Raw genomic sequence first — 12,434 nt, forward strand, 5'->3', positions numbered from 1 at the left:
TAATAATACTGTCAGATAGGATTGATGGGAGTATTAAACCAGTAATATTTGTAAAGCATGTAGAATAGAGCTCTGTACATAGTAAGTATTATGTAAACAATCTTATTGTTAATAGTGTAGTTCTTTGGATATTTGGATATTAAGATTTTTTAAATTCAAGTTTGCCCCAGTGATTGCGAATCTTTTTGCATATGTAATTGCAGTTTATGATGTCTCTGGAGCAGCAAGTGACAGAAATTGTGTGGTTCTCAGTGATATTCACATCGACATCATGGACTATATCCAGCCTGCAACTTGCACTGATGCAGAATTCCGTCAGATGTGGGCCGAATTTGAATGGGAAAACAAAGTTAGTCCTTGGGAGATTTTCTCGTACTCCTTTGTCTTTCTTCCTTTTGCCTGCTGTTGAGGAGTCTGCTAATAAAATTAATCTCGCTAAAAAGTGGTTAACATGAAAAGCAAATAGTCTTTCAGTATCTATTCTTGCAAATTAGTCTTAACTAAAAATCATGTAAGTAGTTTGGTAATTTGCTGTTATAAATTGATTAGAGTAGCAGTTCTATAGCCAATCTGATACGTTTAGACATTATAGGTAATATTCCATCCCTTCTATGTATGACCAAGAGCTTACCATTTAATCTAGTGCCCGAAAAAGGCTTTACAAAGTTCATGGTCTGTTGAGGAACTTTGTCCCTTTGAGTCTTGACTTTTATTAGAAATATTCTATATGAGGCTGGGCATGGTAGCTCGTGCCTGTAATCCCAGCACTTTGGGAGGCTGAGGCAGGCAGATTGCTCGTGCTCAGGAGTTCTAGACCAGCCTGAGCAAAATGGTGAAACTCCATCTCTACAAAAAATACAAAAATTAGCCCGGTGTGGTGGCACATGCCTGTAGTCCCACCTACTCCGGAGACTGAGGTGGGAGGATCACTTGAACATGGGAGGTTGAGGCTGCAGTGAGCTGAAATCATGCTACTGCACTCTAGCCTGGGTGACAGAGTGAGACCCTGTCTCAAAAAAAAAGAAATATTCTGTATGCTTCATATTGAATCTCTGTGAAGTTATCTTTATTGGGAAGTACTGATACCACCCTATAGCTTGTTGGATTTTATAGATGTTATTTAGTTTCTTGGTGTCTACTCTTTCCAACCTAAACAGTTGGAACAAGTTTTTAATATGACATGCCAGTGATTCACAGCTTTCTCATAGTAAGATTTATGATCTCCTTGACTTTTTTTCCTCTCTACAGGTGACAGTTAACACCAATATGATTGATTTAAATGACTACTTACAGCACATATTAAAGTCAACCAATATGAAATGCCTGACTCCAGAAAAGGTAAAATTTGACTGGGAAATTCTGAAATCTGATGGAATGGTAGAGTAGGTTCCTGGCCTTCCTGTATTTCCTCTAGCACATTTTCGTTATTCAATATGCAGTGCCATTCTCGGCTATCTAAAAGACGTTATCCCATAGAATGTTGGAATCTGCTTACCTCTTTCTATTGGAATATACCATCCTACTTTTTCCTTGTGCAGTGACCCAATTGAATAGTCAGATTAATTTTTTTTGGTTTTCTTTTCAATCTTCTCCCCCATTCAGCTAGAGGCACATTCTAAAGTAGTTTATGCTGCACGTGGTGGCTCATTCCTCTGATCCCAGCACTTTGGGAGGCCGAGGTGGGCGGATCACTTGAGGTCAGGAGTTTGAGACCAGCCTGGCCAATATGGCAAAACCCCATCTCTACTAAAAATACAAAAATTACCCAGGTGTGGTGGCATGTGCCTGTAATCCCAGCTACTTGGGAGGTTGAGGCAGGAGAATCACCTGAACCCCAGGGGGTGGAGGTTATAGTGAGCCCAGATCGCACCACTGCATTCCAGCATGGGTGACAGAGTGAAACTCTGTCTCAAAAAGATAAATAAATTAAATAAAATCGTTTATTTGTAATACTGCATTAGAAAATGTTCACAAGCTCTTCCGTGGGCTCTGATTGTTGGTTAAAATACATGTGCTCGAATACAGAATCGTTGTTATACTATGACTTTTTGGTATGTTTGTGTATGTATGAAAAAAACTAGAAAGAAAGAAAAATGAAACTGGAGCTCTAAGGAACTTTTTTCTTTATGTAAAATTTGTATAATGTTATAATATTCATTTTATAAATAAAATAATGTCTGCTACCAAACAAGTAGGTTTTAATTTGTATATTAGTTTATTCAGCATATACTGAGTCCAACAAAAGTAGTCTCTTCCTTCATGGCGCTTAAGGTCTGATATGGGAGGCAGTCAAGCAAGTTAAGTAAACAGAATATATAAATACAAATCGGATTAAGAACTATTTATTTAACATCAGATTTATTGAGGTATAATACACAGTAAAATTCACACTTTTTACATGTATAGTTGAGTTTTGACAAACTCATAAGATTATGTAACCACCACATATAAGTACTGTTTTAAGTGATAAATAACCTATGGGGCCGGGCGTGGTGGCTCACACCTGCAGTCCCAGCATTTTGGGAGGCCGAGGCGGGTGGATCACTTGAGGTCAGGAGTTCAAGACCAGCCTGGCCAACATGGTGAAACCCTGTCTCTACTAAAATTACAAAAATTAGCCAGGTGTGGTGGCGAACACCTGTAATCCCAGCTGCTTGGGAGGCTGAGGCAGGAGAATCGCTTGAACCTGGGAGAGAGGTTGCAGTGAGCCAAGATTGTGCCACTGCACTCCAGCTCCAGCGTGGACAACAGAGTGAGACTCTGTCTCAAAAAAAAAAAAGTCACCTATGCTGTTTGGTTTTTGCCTCTATGTAGGTATCTGGTAAAGTAATGAATTTATCACAAATTTTTTCCAGGCCCTTTCTGGTTACTGTGGCTTTATGGCAGCCAACCTTTATGCTCGTTCCATATTTGGTGAAGATGCACTTGCAAATGTCAGCATTGAGAAGCCAATTCACCAGGGACCAGATGCTGCTGTTACCGGCCATATAAGAATTCGTGCAAAGAGTCAGGTAACAATTCCTTTTTTTTTGAGAGTATCTCTGGACTGACAAAGGGGGGAGGAATTTATGACTTTATTATTTCTATATGTAATATCTTTTTAGCATTAGATGCATATACACATACAGTAATATTCTCTGAATAGAAGTATAACTTTTCTCATTAAAATTTCTCACCTTTTGGGCCCCTCATTCTGGGATATTTGCCTAAAATCAGATTGATTCCTATGGGGTGTTTGTGAAATGGGTTCTCTAGAATTTTTTGAAAGCCAAGGTGTAAATCTAGTGACTAATAGCTGGGCGTGGTAGCACACACCCGGTAATCCCAGCTACTCGGGAGGCTGAGGCAGGAGAATCGCTTGAACCTGGGAGGTGGAGGTTGCAGTGAGCTGAGATCGTGCCATTTCACTCCAACCTGGGTGACAGAGTGAGACTTCATCTCAAAAAAAAAAAAAAAAAAAAAAAAAATCTGGTGATGGCTTGAAAAATCTAGCACTAAAAGGTGATTACCAGTAAAGTTTGGTAAGTCTGTTTGGTATGTCCTTGATTTTATTGTTGATAATGGTGTCATTGAATTGAATTGGGGCTTAATAATATGGAATAACCTACTGATTGTACATAGTTTAAATAATTATAAATATCTTAATTTTTCTTTACAGGGAATGGCCTTAAGTCTTGGAGATAAAATCAACTTGTCACAGAAGAAAACTAGTATATAAAAATAAACAAAAAGTCCTTGAAGCTTTGCAGTTAATTTAGGTATGGGCTTACTGGACTCCAACATCTTTTGTACTCTTTCATGCTTATATAGAATCTGAGTTCATGCTGAATACTTTTCAGCCAATAATTTATAGCCTTTCCCTTAAATCAAGATTGAGTTTAAAATTATAGTTTGTCTTTTGTCTTAACAGTTCTGAATGCTGTCCTCAAAGTATATAATGTCTCATTTACCAAGACCCTTTTCACAGTACAATAAACAGATCTATTCGTAAATTTTTGTTATTTTATAAATAAATGATTACGTAATTTTAGTTATATGGCAATGGATTTCTTTTAGTTGGGTTATAAATTTCTATTATAAATTTAAATTACTGAGTTGTGAATATATGCAGCTTTATTAAGATAATTTACAGATTCAGTGATACAAAATAAGGTAGGCATTGATTCACTTGGTTGTTTTTTACTTATTTGATATTCCAACATTGCTGTCTCTAAAAATGCATTATCATGTTTTGAAGGGATTGCTCTCGAATTTAGCTCCAGGGAGAAAGTATCAAAATAACCTTTTTTTTTTTTTTTGAGATGGAGTCTGGCTCTGTCACCCAGGCTGGAGTGCAGTGGCGTGATCTCGGCTCACTGCAAGCTCCACCTCCCGGGTTTACACCATTCTCCTGTCTCAGCCTCCCAACTAGCTGGGACTACAGGTGCCCGCCACCACGCCCGGCTAATTTTTTGTATTTTTAGTAGAGACGGGCTTTCACCATGTTGGCCAGGATGGTCTCAATCTCCTGACCTCGTGATCCGCCCACCTCGGCCTCCCAAAGTGCTGGGATTACAGGCGTGAGCCACCACGCCTGGCCCAAAATAACTTGAGAAAACAGATTGCTCTGCAGTTTAAAGAAGTATTATGTACCCTAACTGAAATAGACATACTGTTCTTAATTATCCTGAATCATAATGAAGAGTAGATAATCCAAAATAGATTTTTTAATCATTCACATTTAGTTTGGGGTGTTTTATGTTTGTTAGGAATAAAACTGGTTCTAACCAATTACTGAAGCTGGTACTAGGAGGATTCAACTAGAGAGGATTCAAAAAGCTGCCTTTTTCTCTGTTGCCTCTGTGCCTTACTCGTCTCCTTTTCCTCACTTCACACTAGGGCTGGGTACCATCACATTGCAGTATAATTCCAAATGCATTTCCAAGCTAAGTTTCCCAGCGTCTGATTGTGCTTTCCTTTTGGCCTTTACCTTCATTGGGTGTGATTGAGGTAGTCTGATTTTTTAGCTAACTCTAAACTTAAGACTTATTTGTCTACCAGCTAGGCTTCAGGCTGCATTCCCTGTGAGTCCTTAGATAAGGTCTGTGAAAGACTGAAAGCATCTCCTGTTTCATTAAGAATGAAATGATTTGTCTGGAGTATAAGGAGATTGATACCTTGTATGATGTCATAAACTGTGAAGCCACTTGCTTTTAAAAAAAAGAAAAAGAAAAAAAGCCTAAATTACAGGGCATTTGAGATTCCAGAACACTGAGATCTTAGAACAAAGCCAGGGCTTATCAAATGGGAAAGATATACTGGAAATGCAGAGAAGGGATGTTGATTCAAGGGTAGAGATTTTCAATGACAGCGAAGAAGCCGGTGCAACTTTGGATTAGATCATCATTTCCCAAACTCTGTTCTACTGAACATTAGCTTCCTTAGATGTCATTAGATATTCTGAGTGAAAAAGTAATTCCATAGTCAAGTAAGTTGGGGAAAAGCTTCAAACTGTCCTACACTGGAGATTCACAATGTACATTAGCGTACCAGAGATTCTGAGAGGAAAGCAGATTAGTTTGGTTTAACCCAGTATATCCTAACCTTACTTTACCAGGGAATCCTTTTTCCATGACCTATTGACAGTATATGGGACAGGAAAAGTGACTTAGCCTGTTAATGATATTAGTGTTGTAATCACGGTCAACCAGTATCACATTTCACATCTGAAGGAATTATGCCTGTATACATCCTAGAATATATCTCGGTTGATACTCTTAGAAAGTTGCTTGCCTGACATATTCAGGCCATTTTTGTTGGAATCAGATTGCCTCACATTGCCATTTTCTTAAATTCATAAATAAGGAGAACAAAGAAGTTAACACAATTGTCAGATACATTGAACTGTTTACTTCATTAGCATTTCATTAGCTTTGTGCATGTAATAAATGTGAACTGAATTGGATAGCACATTGTTGAAAGAAGCTGTTTACACTATGCCTTGTTATTTGGGATATAATATACATTCAAAGATAGTAGCTGTTCAAATGATAAGATACCATATAATTAGGACCATGATGTCTGGTAGAGAATAAACATTAAATACCAAATGAAAGCTTAATATATTGTATTGAATGTGGATAAACCTGTAAAGCTTACAAGAGCATTAAATGGCTTACATTGCAGTAATGTCACAACACTAGAGGGAGCTCTATGCAGTGATTTTTTTTTTTTTTTTTTTTTTTTTCATTTTGCAATTAGAAGAGATTGGCACTCAGTTGTTTTATAAGAAGAAAAAGGGCCAAGTGTGGTGGCTCGCACCTATAATCTCAACACTTTGGGAGGTCAAGGCTGGAGGGTGGATTGAGGCCAGAAATTCAAAACCAACCTGGGCAACATAGTGAGACCCTGTCTCTACAAAAAAATTTTACAAATTATCCTGGTATGGTGGCATGTGTCCGGGAGGCTGAATCGGGAGAAATTCTCAGGACCAGGAGTTCAAGGCTGCAGCGAGCTATGATTGTGCCGCTGCAGTCCATCCTGGGTGACAGGGTGAGACACCCTCTCTTTAAAAAAAAATTTTTTTTTTTAAAGGAGCCTGGGCATGGTGGTTTATGCCTGTAATCCCAACACTTTCAGAGGCCAAGGTGGGAGTATCACTTGAGCCCAGGAGTTCAAGACCAGCCTGGGCAACAAAGAGATCCCCCATCAAAAAAAAAAAAAAAAAAAAAAAATTTAAGAAAAAGCAAGATTATTTTTCCTTTTTTAAAAACTTTTTTTTTTTTTTTGAGACGGAGTCTGGCTCTGTCACTAGGCTGGAGTGCAGTGGCACAATTGGCTCACTGCAACCTCCACCTCCCCGGTTCAAGCAATTCTTCTGCCTCAGCCTCCTGAGTAGCAGGGACTACAGGCGTGGGCCACCATGCCCAGCTAATTTTTGTCTATTTTTAGTAGAGATGGGATTTCACCATATTGGCCAGGATGGTCTCAATCTCAACCTTGTGATCTGCCTACCTCAGCCTCCCAAAGTGCTGGGATTACAGGCATGAGCCACGGTACCCGGCTGTTTTTTTTTTTTTTTTTTTGAGATGGGGTCTGGCAGTGGTGCGATCTCGGCTCACTGCAACCTCCACCTCTCTCACCTCATCGCCTGAGTAGCTGGGACCACAGGCACATGCCACCATGCCCAGCTAATTTTTGTATTTTTTGTAGAGACAGTTTTGCCATGTTGCCCAGGCTGGTCTCAAACTCCTGAGCTCAAGCAATCCATCCACATTGGCCTCTCAAAGTTTTGGGATTACAGGCGTGAGCCACTGCACCTGGCTATTTTTCTATTAGCAAGGTAATTCATAAATGAGAACAAAGAGAAGGAAGTTAATATAGTTGGCAGATACATCAAGCTGTTTGCTTACCTCACTAATAGAAAACTTGCTTTTTCTTCTTTTAAAAATAACTTCGGCCGGGCACGATGGCTTACACCTGTAATCCCAACACTTTGGGAGGCTGAGGCAGGCAGATGGCATGAGCCTGGGGTTTAAGACCAGCCTGGGCAACATGGCAAAACCCTGTCTCTACAAAAAATAAAAAAATTAGCCAGGTGTGGTAGCATGCACCTGTAGTCCTAGCTATTCAGGAGGCTGAGGTAGGAGGACTGATACGGCCCAGGAGGTTGAGGCTGTAGTGAGCTGTGATCATGCCACTGCATTCCAGCCTGGGCAACAGAGTGAGACCCTGTCTCAGAAAAAAAAAAAAATGCCAAGGTTGATAGTGATATTTTGCTACCTCTCAGAAACTTTTCTCCTTAAGTGAGAAATAATGTGGGAGACAAAAACTCATTTTAGGGATATCAGAAAGGTAAGAGAACCAAAATATAAATATCTTTAGAAACTCAAATAATATCAGAGGTGAAATATTTGTGCTATGTATTGGGTAAAGTAAGTAGTTTTATTTGTGACTTGTTCCTTCCAGATTGATGAATGTTCCAGTCAGCTAATGTATAGCCTTTCTCTTAAATCAAGATTGAGTTTAAATTATAGTTTGTCTTTTAATAGTTTTGAATGCTGTCCTCAAAACGGTTAGGGATACCAGCCCCCTACCTTACTTTCCTCTCCCAGATTCTCAGTACAGCATCACTGTTACTGTCCCCAGCTCCATTCTCTACCTCCAGGATCTCAGGAGCCTACAGAAGTAACCAGGTATGATGCAGAAGTTCAGTTTAGAATTAGGAAAGTATGGAATCCTATCTGCTAGTTATGTGCTATGTAGTCTCAGGCAATAGTAAATAGCTAACTTAGTCAGTGCTAACTTGTGCCAGGGTATAACTGCTTTTTCCATGACATTTACAGTGTTCACAATGACCCTCTAAGGCAAATACTGTTAATATCATCATTTAAGGATGACAATTACAGTCTTACAAGAGGTTAAGTCACTTTTTCGAGGCTTAATAGTAAGAGACAAACTCAGATATAAAGCGAGGGCATCTGACACTAAAGCCCTTGTAACTAGTCACTCATTGCCACCACAGCCTAATAAATTGTACCTCAGTTTCCTCATTTGTAAGGTGCTTTTAACGTGTATTTCAGAGGTGATATGAGAATGAAATGATATAATTATTTATTATGAATATTTAGCACACAGTAGATGCTCATCAGTATGTATTCATTCCATTTCTTCCCACATTGACCTTCCTTACCTTACAGAGAAGACTGAACCCTGTTCTCATTATCTTTATACTTCCCTCAGAATTTAGGTCTTCATTTGACACTGTAAAATGTACGTTTTACACAGTAACTTACTTAAAAGAATCTTCATGTCTTGAGAATTATTTAATTGAGGTATCATTGGCCCTTGACTGTGTAACTATTTGTTGTGTAGTTTTTTTTGTTTTTGTTTTTGTTTTGTTTTGTTTTGTTTTGTTTTGTTTTTTGAGACGGAGTTTCACTCTGTTGCCCAGGCTGGAGTGCAGTGGCACGATCGCAGCTCACCACAACCTCCGCCTCGTGGGTTCAAGCAATTCTCCTGCTTCAGCCTCCTGAGTAGCTGGAAGAACAGATGCTTGCCACCATACCTAGCTAATTTTTGCATTTTTAGTAGAGATAGGGTTTCTCCACATTGGTCAGGCTGGTCTGGAACTCCTGATCCCCACCTCAGCCTCCCAAAGTGCTGGGATTACAGGTGTGAGCTACCGCACCCAGCCTGTTGTGTAGTTTTTTAAATAAGCTCTTGGCACTTTTGCCTATCAACTATTGTTAGCTCAACGTAATTGTCATAACCCATGTTCCTCATGTGATAGGTCATCTATGATGAACATACTGGCTTTGTTTGCTTTCAGAATGACAATCAGATGACTGGTTCTTTAAAATTGAGCCCAGAGATATGTGCAGCCAGGTTACAATAACAGTGTGATGTTTAGGGGTTGCTCACTGTGATCAAAAGTCACTTCTAATAATCTGACCACTTCCTCTTTTATTTTCTCCATCTAGCAATGGCAGAATCTCTGAGAAGTCAGTCATGCAGTGACAAAAGAATGCAAGTGGGATTTGTGTCTTTTATCTGGGCTCTATATATAATTATAGGATTCTGAGAAAACTTTGCATTGTATGTATTTTGGAATAATTGTATGTGGAATAATTGTATTAGTTAGGGTCCTCTAGAGGGACAGACTAATAGAATATATATATAAAGGGGAGTTTATTAAGTATTAACTCACACAATTACAAGGTCCAACAATAGGCTGTCTGCAAGCTGAGGAGCAAGGAAAGCCAGTCTGAGTCCCAAAACTGAAGAACTTGGAGTCTGATGTTCGAAGGCAGGAAGAGTCCAGCACTGGAGAAAGATGTAGGCTGGGAGGCTAGACCAGTCTAGTCCAGTCTATTCTTTTCTTTTTTTGAGATGGAGTTTCACTCTTGTTGCCCAGGCTGGCGTGCCATTGCATGATCTCGGCTCACTGCAACCTTTGCCTCCTGGGTTCAAGTGATTCTCTTGCCTCAGCCTCTGGAGTAGCTGAGATTACAGGCACCTGCCACCATGCCCAGCTAATTTTTTGTATTTCCAGTAGGGATGGGGTTTCACCATGTTGGCCAGGCTGGTCTCGAACTCCTGACATCAGGTGATCACCTGCCTCAGCCTCCCAAAGTGCTGAGATTACAGGCGTGAGCCACCGTGCCTGGCCTCAGTCTAGTCTTTTCACGTTCTTCTGACTGCTTTGTATTCTAGCCACACTGGCATCTGATTAGATGGTGCCCACCCAGATTAAGAGTGGGTCTGCCTTGCCCATCCCACAGACTCAAATGTTAATCTCCTTTGGCAACACCCTCACAGACACACCGAGGATCAATACTTTGCATCCTTCAATCAAGTTGACACTCAGTATTAACCATCACAATTGTAAAACCAACAAAATACACAAATGAAATGAAGCATGTTGGACTAAAAGAGTCCTGAATGAATTTTTCTAAATCTATTCTCAATTCACTAAGTAGCTTTGTGAAAACAGACAGATGTCACTGGGCCTATGTCCTTATCTGTAAAATGAAACAATTCAGCTAGCTGACTTTCTGGGTTTCTGGCTTAAAAATCTATACTAAAAAGCCTTATGTTTTATTTTTGTTTTCTATATTTTTAAAAATATCCTTATTGCCATAAACAAGGAGCAGGAAAGCCTTGTGTTTTTATAGCTACCTCTTCAACAAGCTCTGTAAATCAACTGGGATATCTCTACCTGGATGTTACCAATGGGCACATCAAAATGAAATGGAATTTATCTTGTTCCCCTAACTTGTTCCTCTATCGTGTTCTCTGGTAATTTATGCTAGAAACCCAGTAGTCATCCTTAACTCTACCCTCACACCTATATCTCATCAGACACCAAGACACATTTTTTTCCCTTCCTCAATATTTTTCTAATCTTTCCCCACTCCACTGCCATTGTCCTGGTTTAGACTCTCGTCATCCTTAACGTGGTCTACTACAGTAGCCTAACCATAAATTTCACATATAATTTTAAAATTAAAGCCTATGCCTTAATTTTAATCACATACAACAGTTTCTGTACAATTTTTGGACCTGGTCAGACTCTTCCCTGCTAATACTATTTTTGAGAGGCATACTGAAAAAAAGAAAAAGTCCAAAGATTTAATAACATTTTTAATAATAGAAATGAAAAATGATCAAGATGCTCCAAAATGAGTATTGACAAGCAATGGTGGTATGTCTATAGTCTGTACCAGAGTACTCAGTAGATAGTAGATGCTTAATAAATATTTGTTGAGTGACCAAATGAATAATGCATATAGTCATAAAGATAACTAGGGTGTGGACTAAATTGCACTGTGGGGATGTGCCTAGGAAAAAATGTTAGGTGAGAAAAAGACAGCACTCTCCTACATTATGATAATGTCTCCTACATAAGATGAATCAGGGCTGGGCGCAGTGGCTCACGCCTGTAATCCCAGCACTTTGGGAGGCCGAGGCAGGTGGGTCACCTTAGGTCAGGAGTTCATGACCAGCCTGGCCAACATGGTGAAACCCTGTCTCTACTAAAAATACAAAAAAAAAATTAGCCGGGCATGGTGGTGGGCACCTGTAATCCCAGCTACTCAGGAGGCTGAGGCAGCAGAATAGCTTGAACCTGGGAGGCAGGGGTTGCAGTGAGCCCAGATCGTGCCATTGCACTCCAGCCTGGGCAACAGGGCGAGACTCTGTCTCAAAAGAAAAAAAAAGATGAGTCAGGATATGTTGCAGATACACAGCCTATCTCTCCAAGTGAATAGGAAATTGAAATATCACATCAGTCTTATCTCCAGTACATCTTGAAAATAAATGCAATCTACCCCACCCACCCTGTTACTGGGTGTAGCTAAGATATTTTATTGGCTACAGTCCCTGATTCCAGCTTTTGTGATTTTTATATCTGTGATCTTGATCTCTTGGGCTTCAAAGTGACTGAAACCTCAGCCTTTTCTGGGCATCCTCTTGTGAGTTAACACTGTATTCCCTTATAAGAGGGTGGGAACAGACTCCTACCACACAAGACTTCACCAGCCAGGGTGTAGGGAAAATGCCCATCTGGCTCAAGGAGTCTGGGAAAATTACTGACCTCTACTGAGCTATGCAAACCATTTCTGAAAGCCCAACATCATTTAAAAAGTGAATTTAATGAATTATAATCAAAATTTTCTCTTTCTACAAAGTAAGTCACACTTTTTTTTTAAGTGATCCCTTGCTTTGAGTAAAAGTATGACTGCTTTCTGTTAGGCTAAGAGCATATTTTTCAAACTTTCCCTGCTAGAACACTAGTATTCCACAAACTGGACAAATGTGTTCCCACAGCTAAAATCAGAAAGTGATGATCTTTTTCCCAAGTTGGTAGAACACATTTTGTCAATTTTATGTTTATTCTCTATAAAGATTTTTAACACTTTAATGCCTGCTACCAAACTTTAAAAGTACTGAGG

The 12,434-nt window shown here is 39.6% G+C and overlaps 1 protein-coding gene across 3 annotated transcripts in view; it reads left to right on the forward strand.

Annotated features, from left to right (window-relative positions):
• COPB1 (COPI coat complex subunit beta 1) overlaps nucleotides 1–4,030 on the forward strand; it is a 42,377-nt gene extending 38,347 nt beyond the window's left edge. For all 3 annotated transcript variants that reach the window (XM_054438880.2, XM_063671137.1, XM_063671136.1), the window contains 4 exons: nucleotides 204–349; nucleotides 1,249–1,338; nucleotides 2,856–3,011; nucleotides 3,659–4,030. In XM_054438880.2, the coding sequence (XP_054294855.1) occupies nucleotides 204–349; nucleotides 1,249–1,338; nucleotides 2,856–3,011; nucleotides 3,659–3,718 (452 nt within the window). In that variant the 3' untranslated portion in view covers nucleotides 3,719–4,030. The remainder of the gene's footprint in view (nucleotides 1–203; nucleotides 350–1,248; nucleotides 1,339–2,855; nucleotides 3,012–3,658) is intronic.
• Nucleotides 4,031–12,434: the final 8,404 nt, after the last annotated feature.

Source organism: Pongo pygmaeus, chromosome 9 (assembly GCF_028885625.2).
Source record: "Pongo pygmaeus isolate AG05252 chromosome 9, NHGRI_mPonPyg2-v2.0_pri, whole genome shotgun sequence".
NCBI classification, from domain to species: domain Eukaryota; kingdom Metazoa; phylum Chordata; class Mammalia; order Primates; family Hominidae; genus Pongo; species Pongo pygmaeus.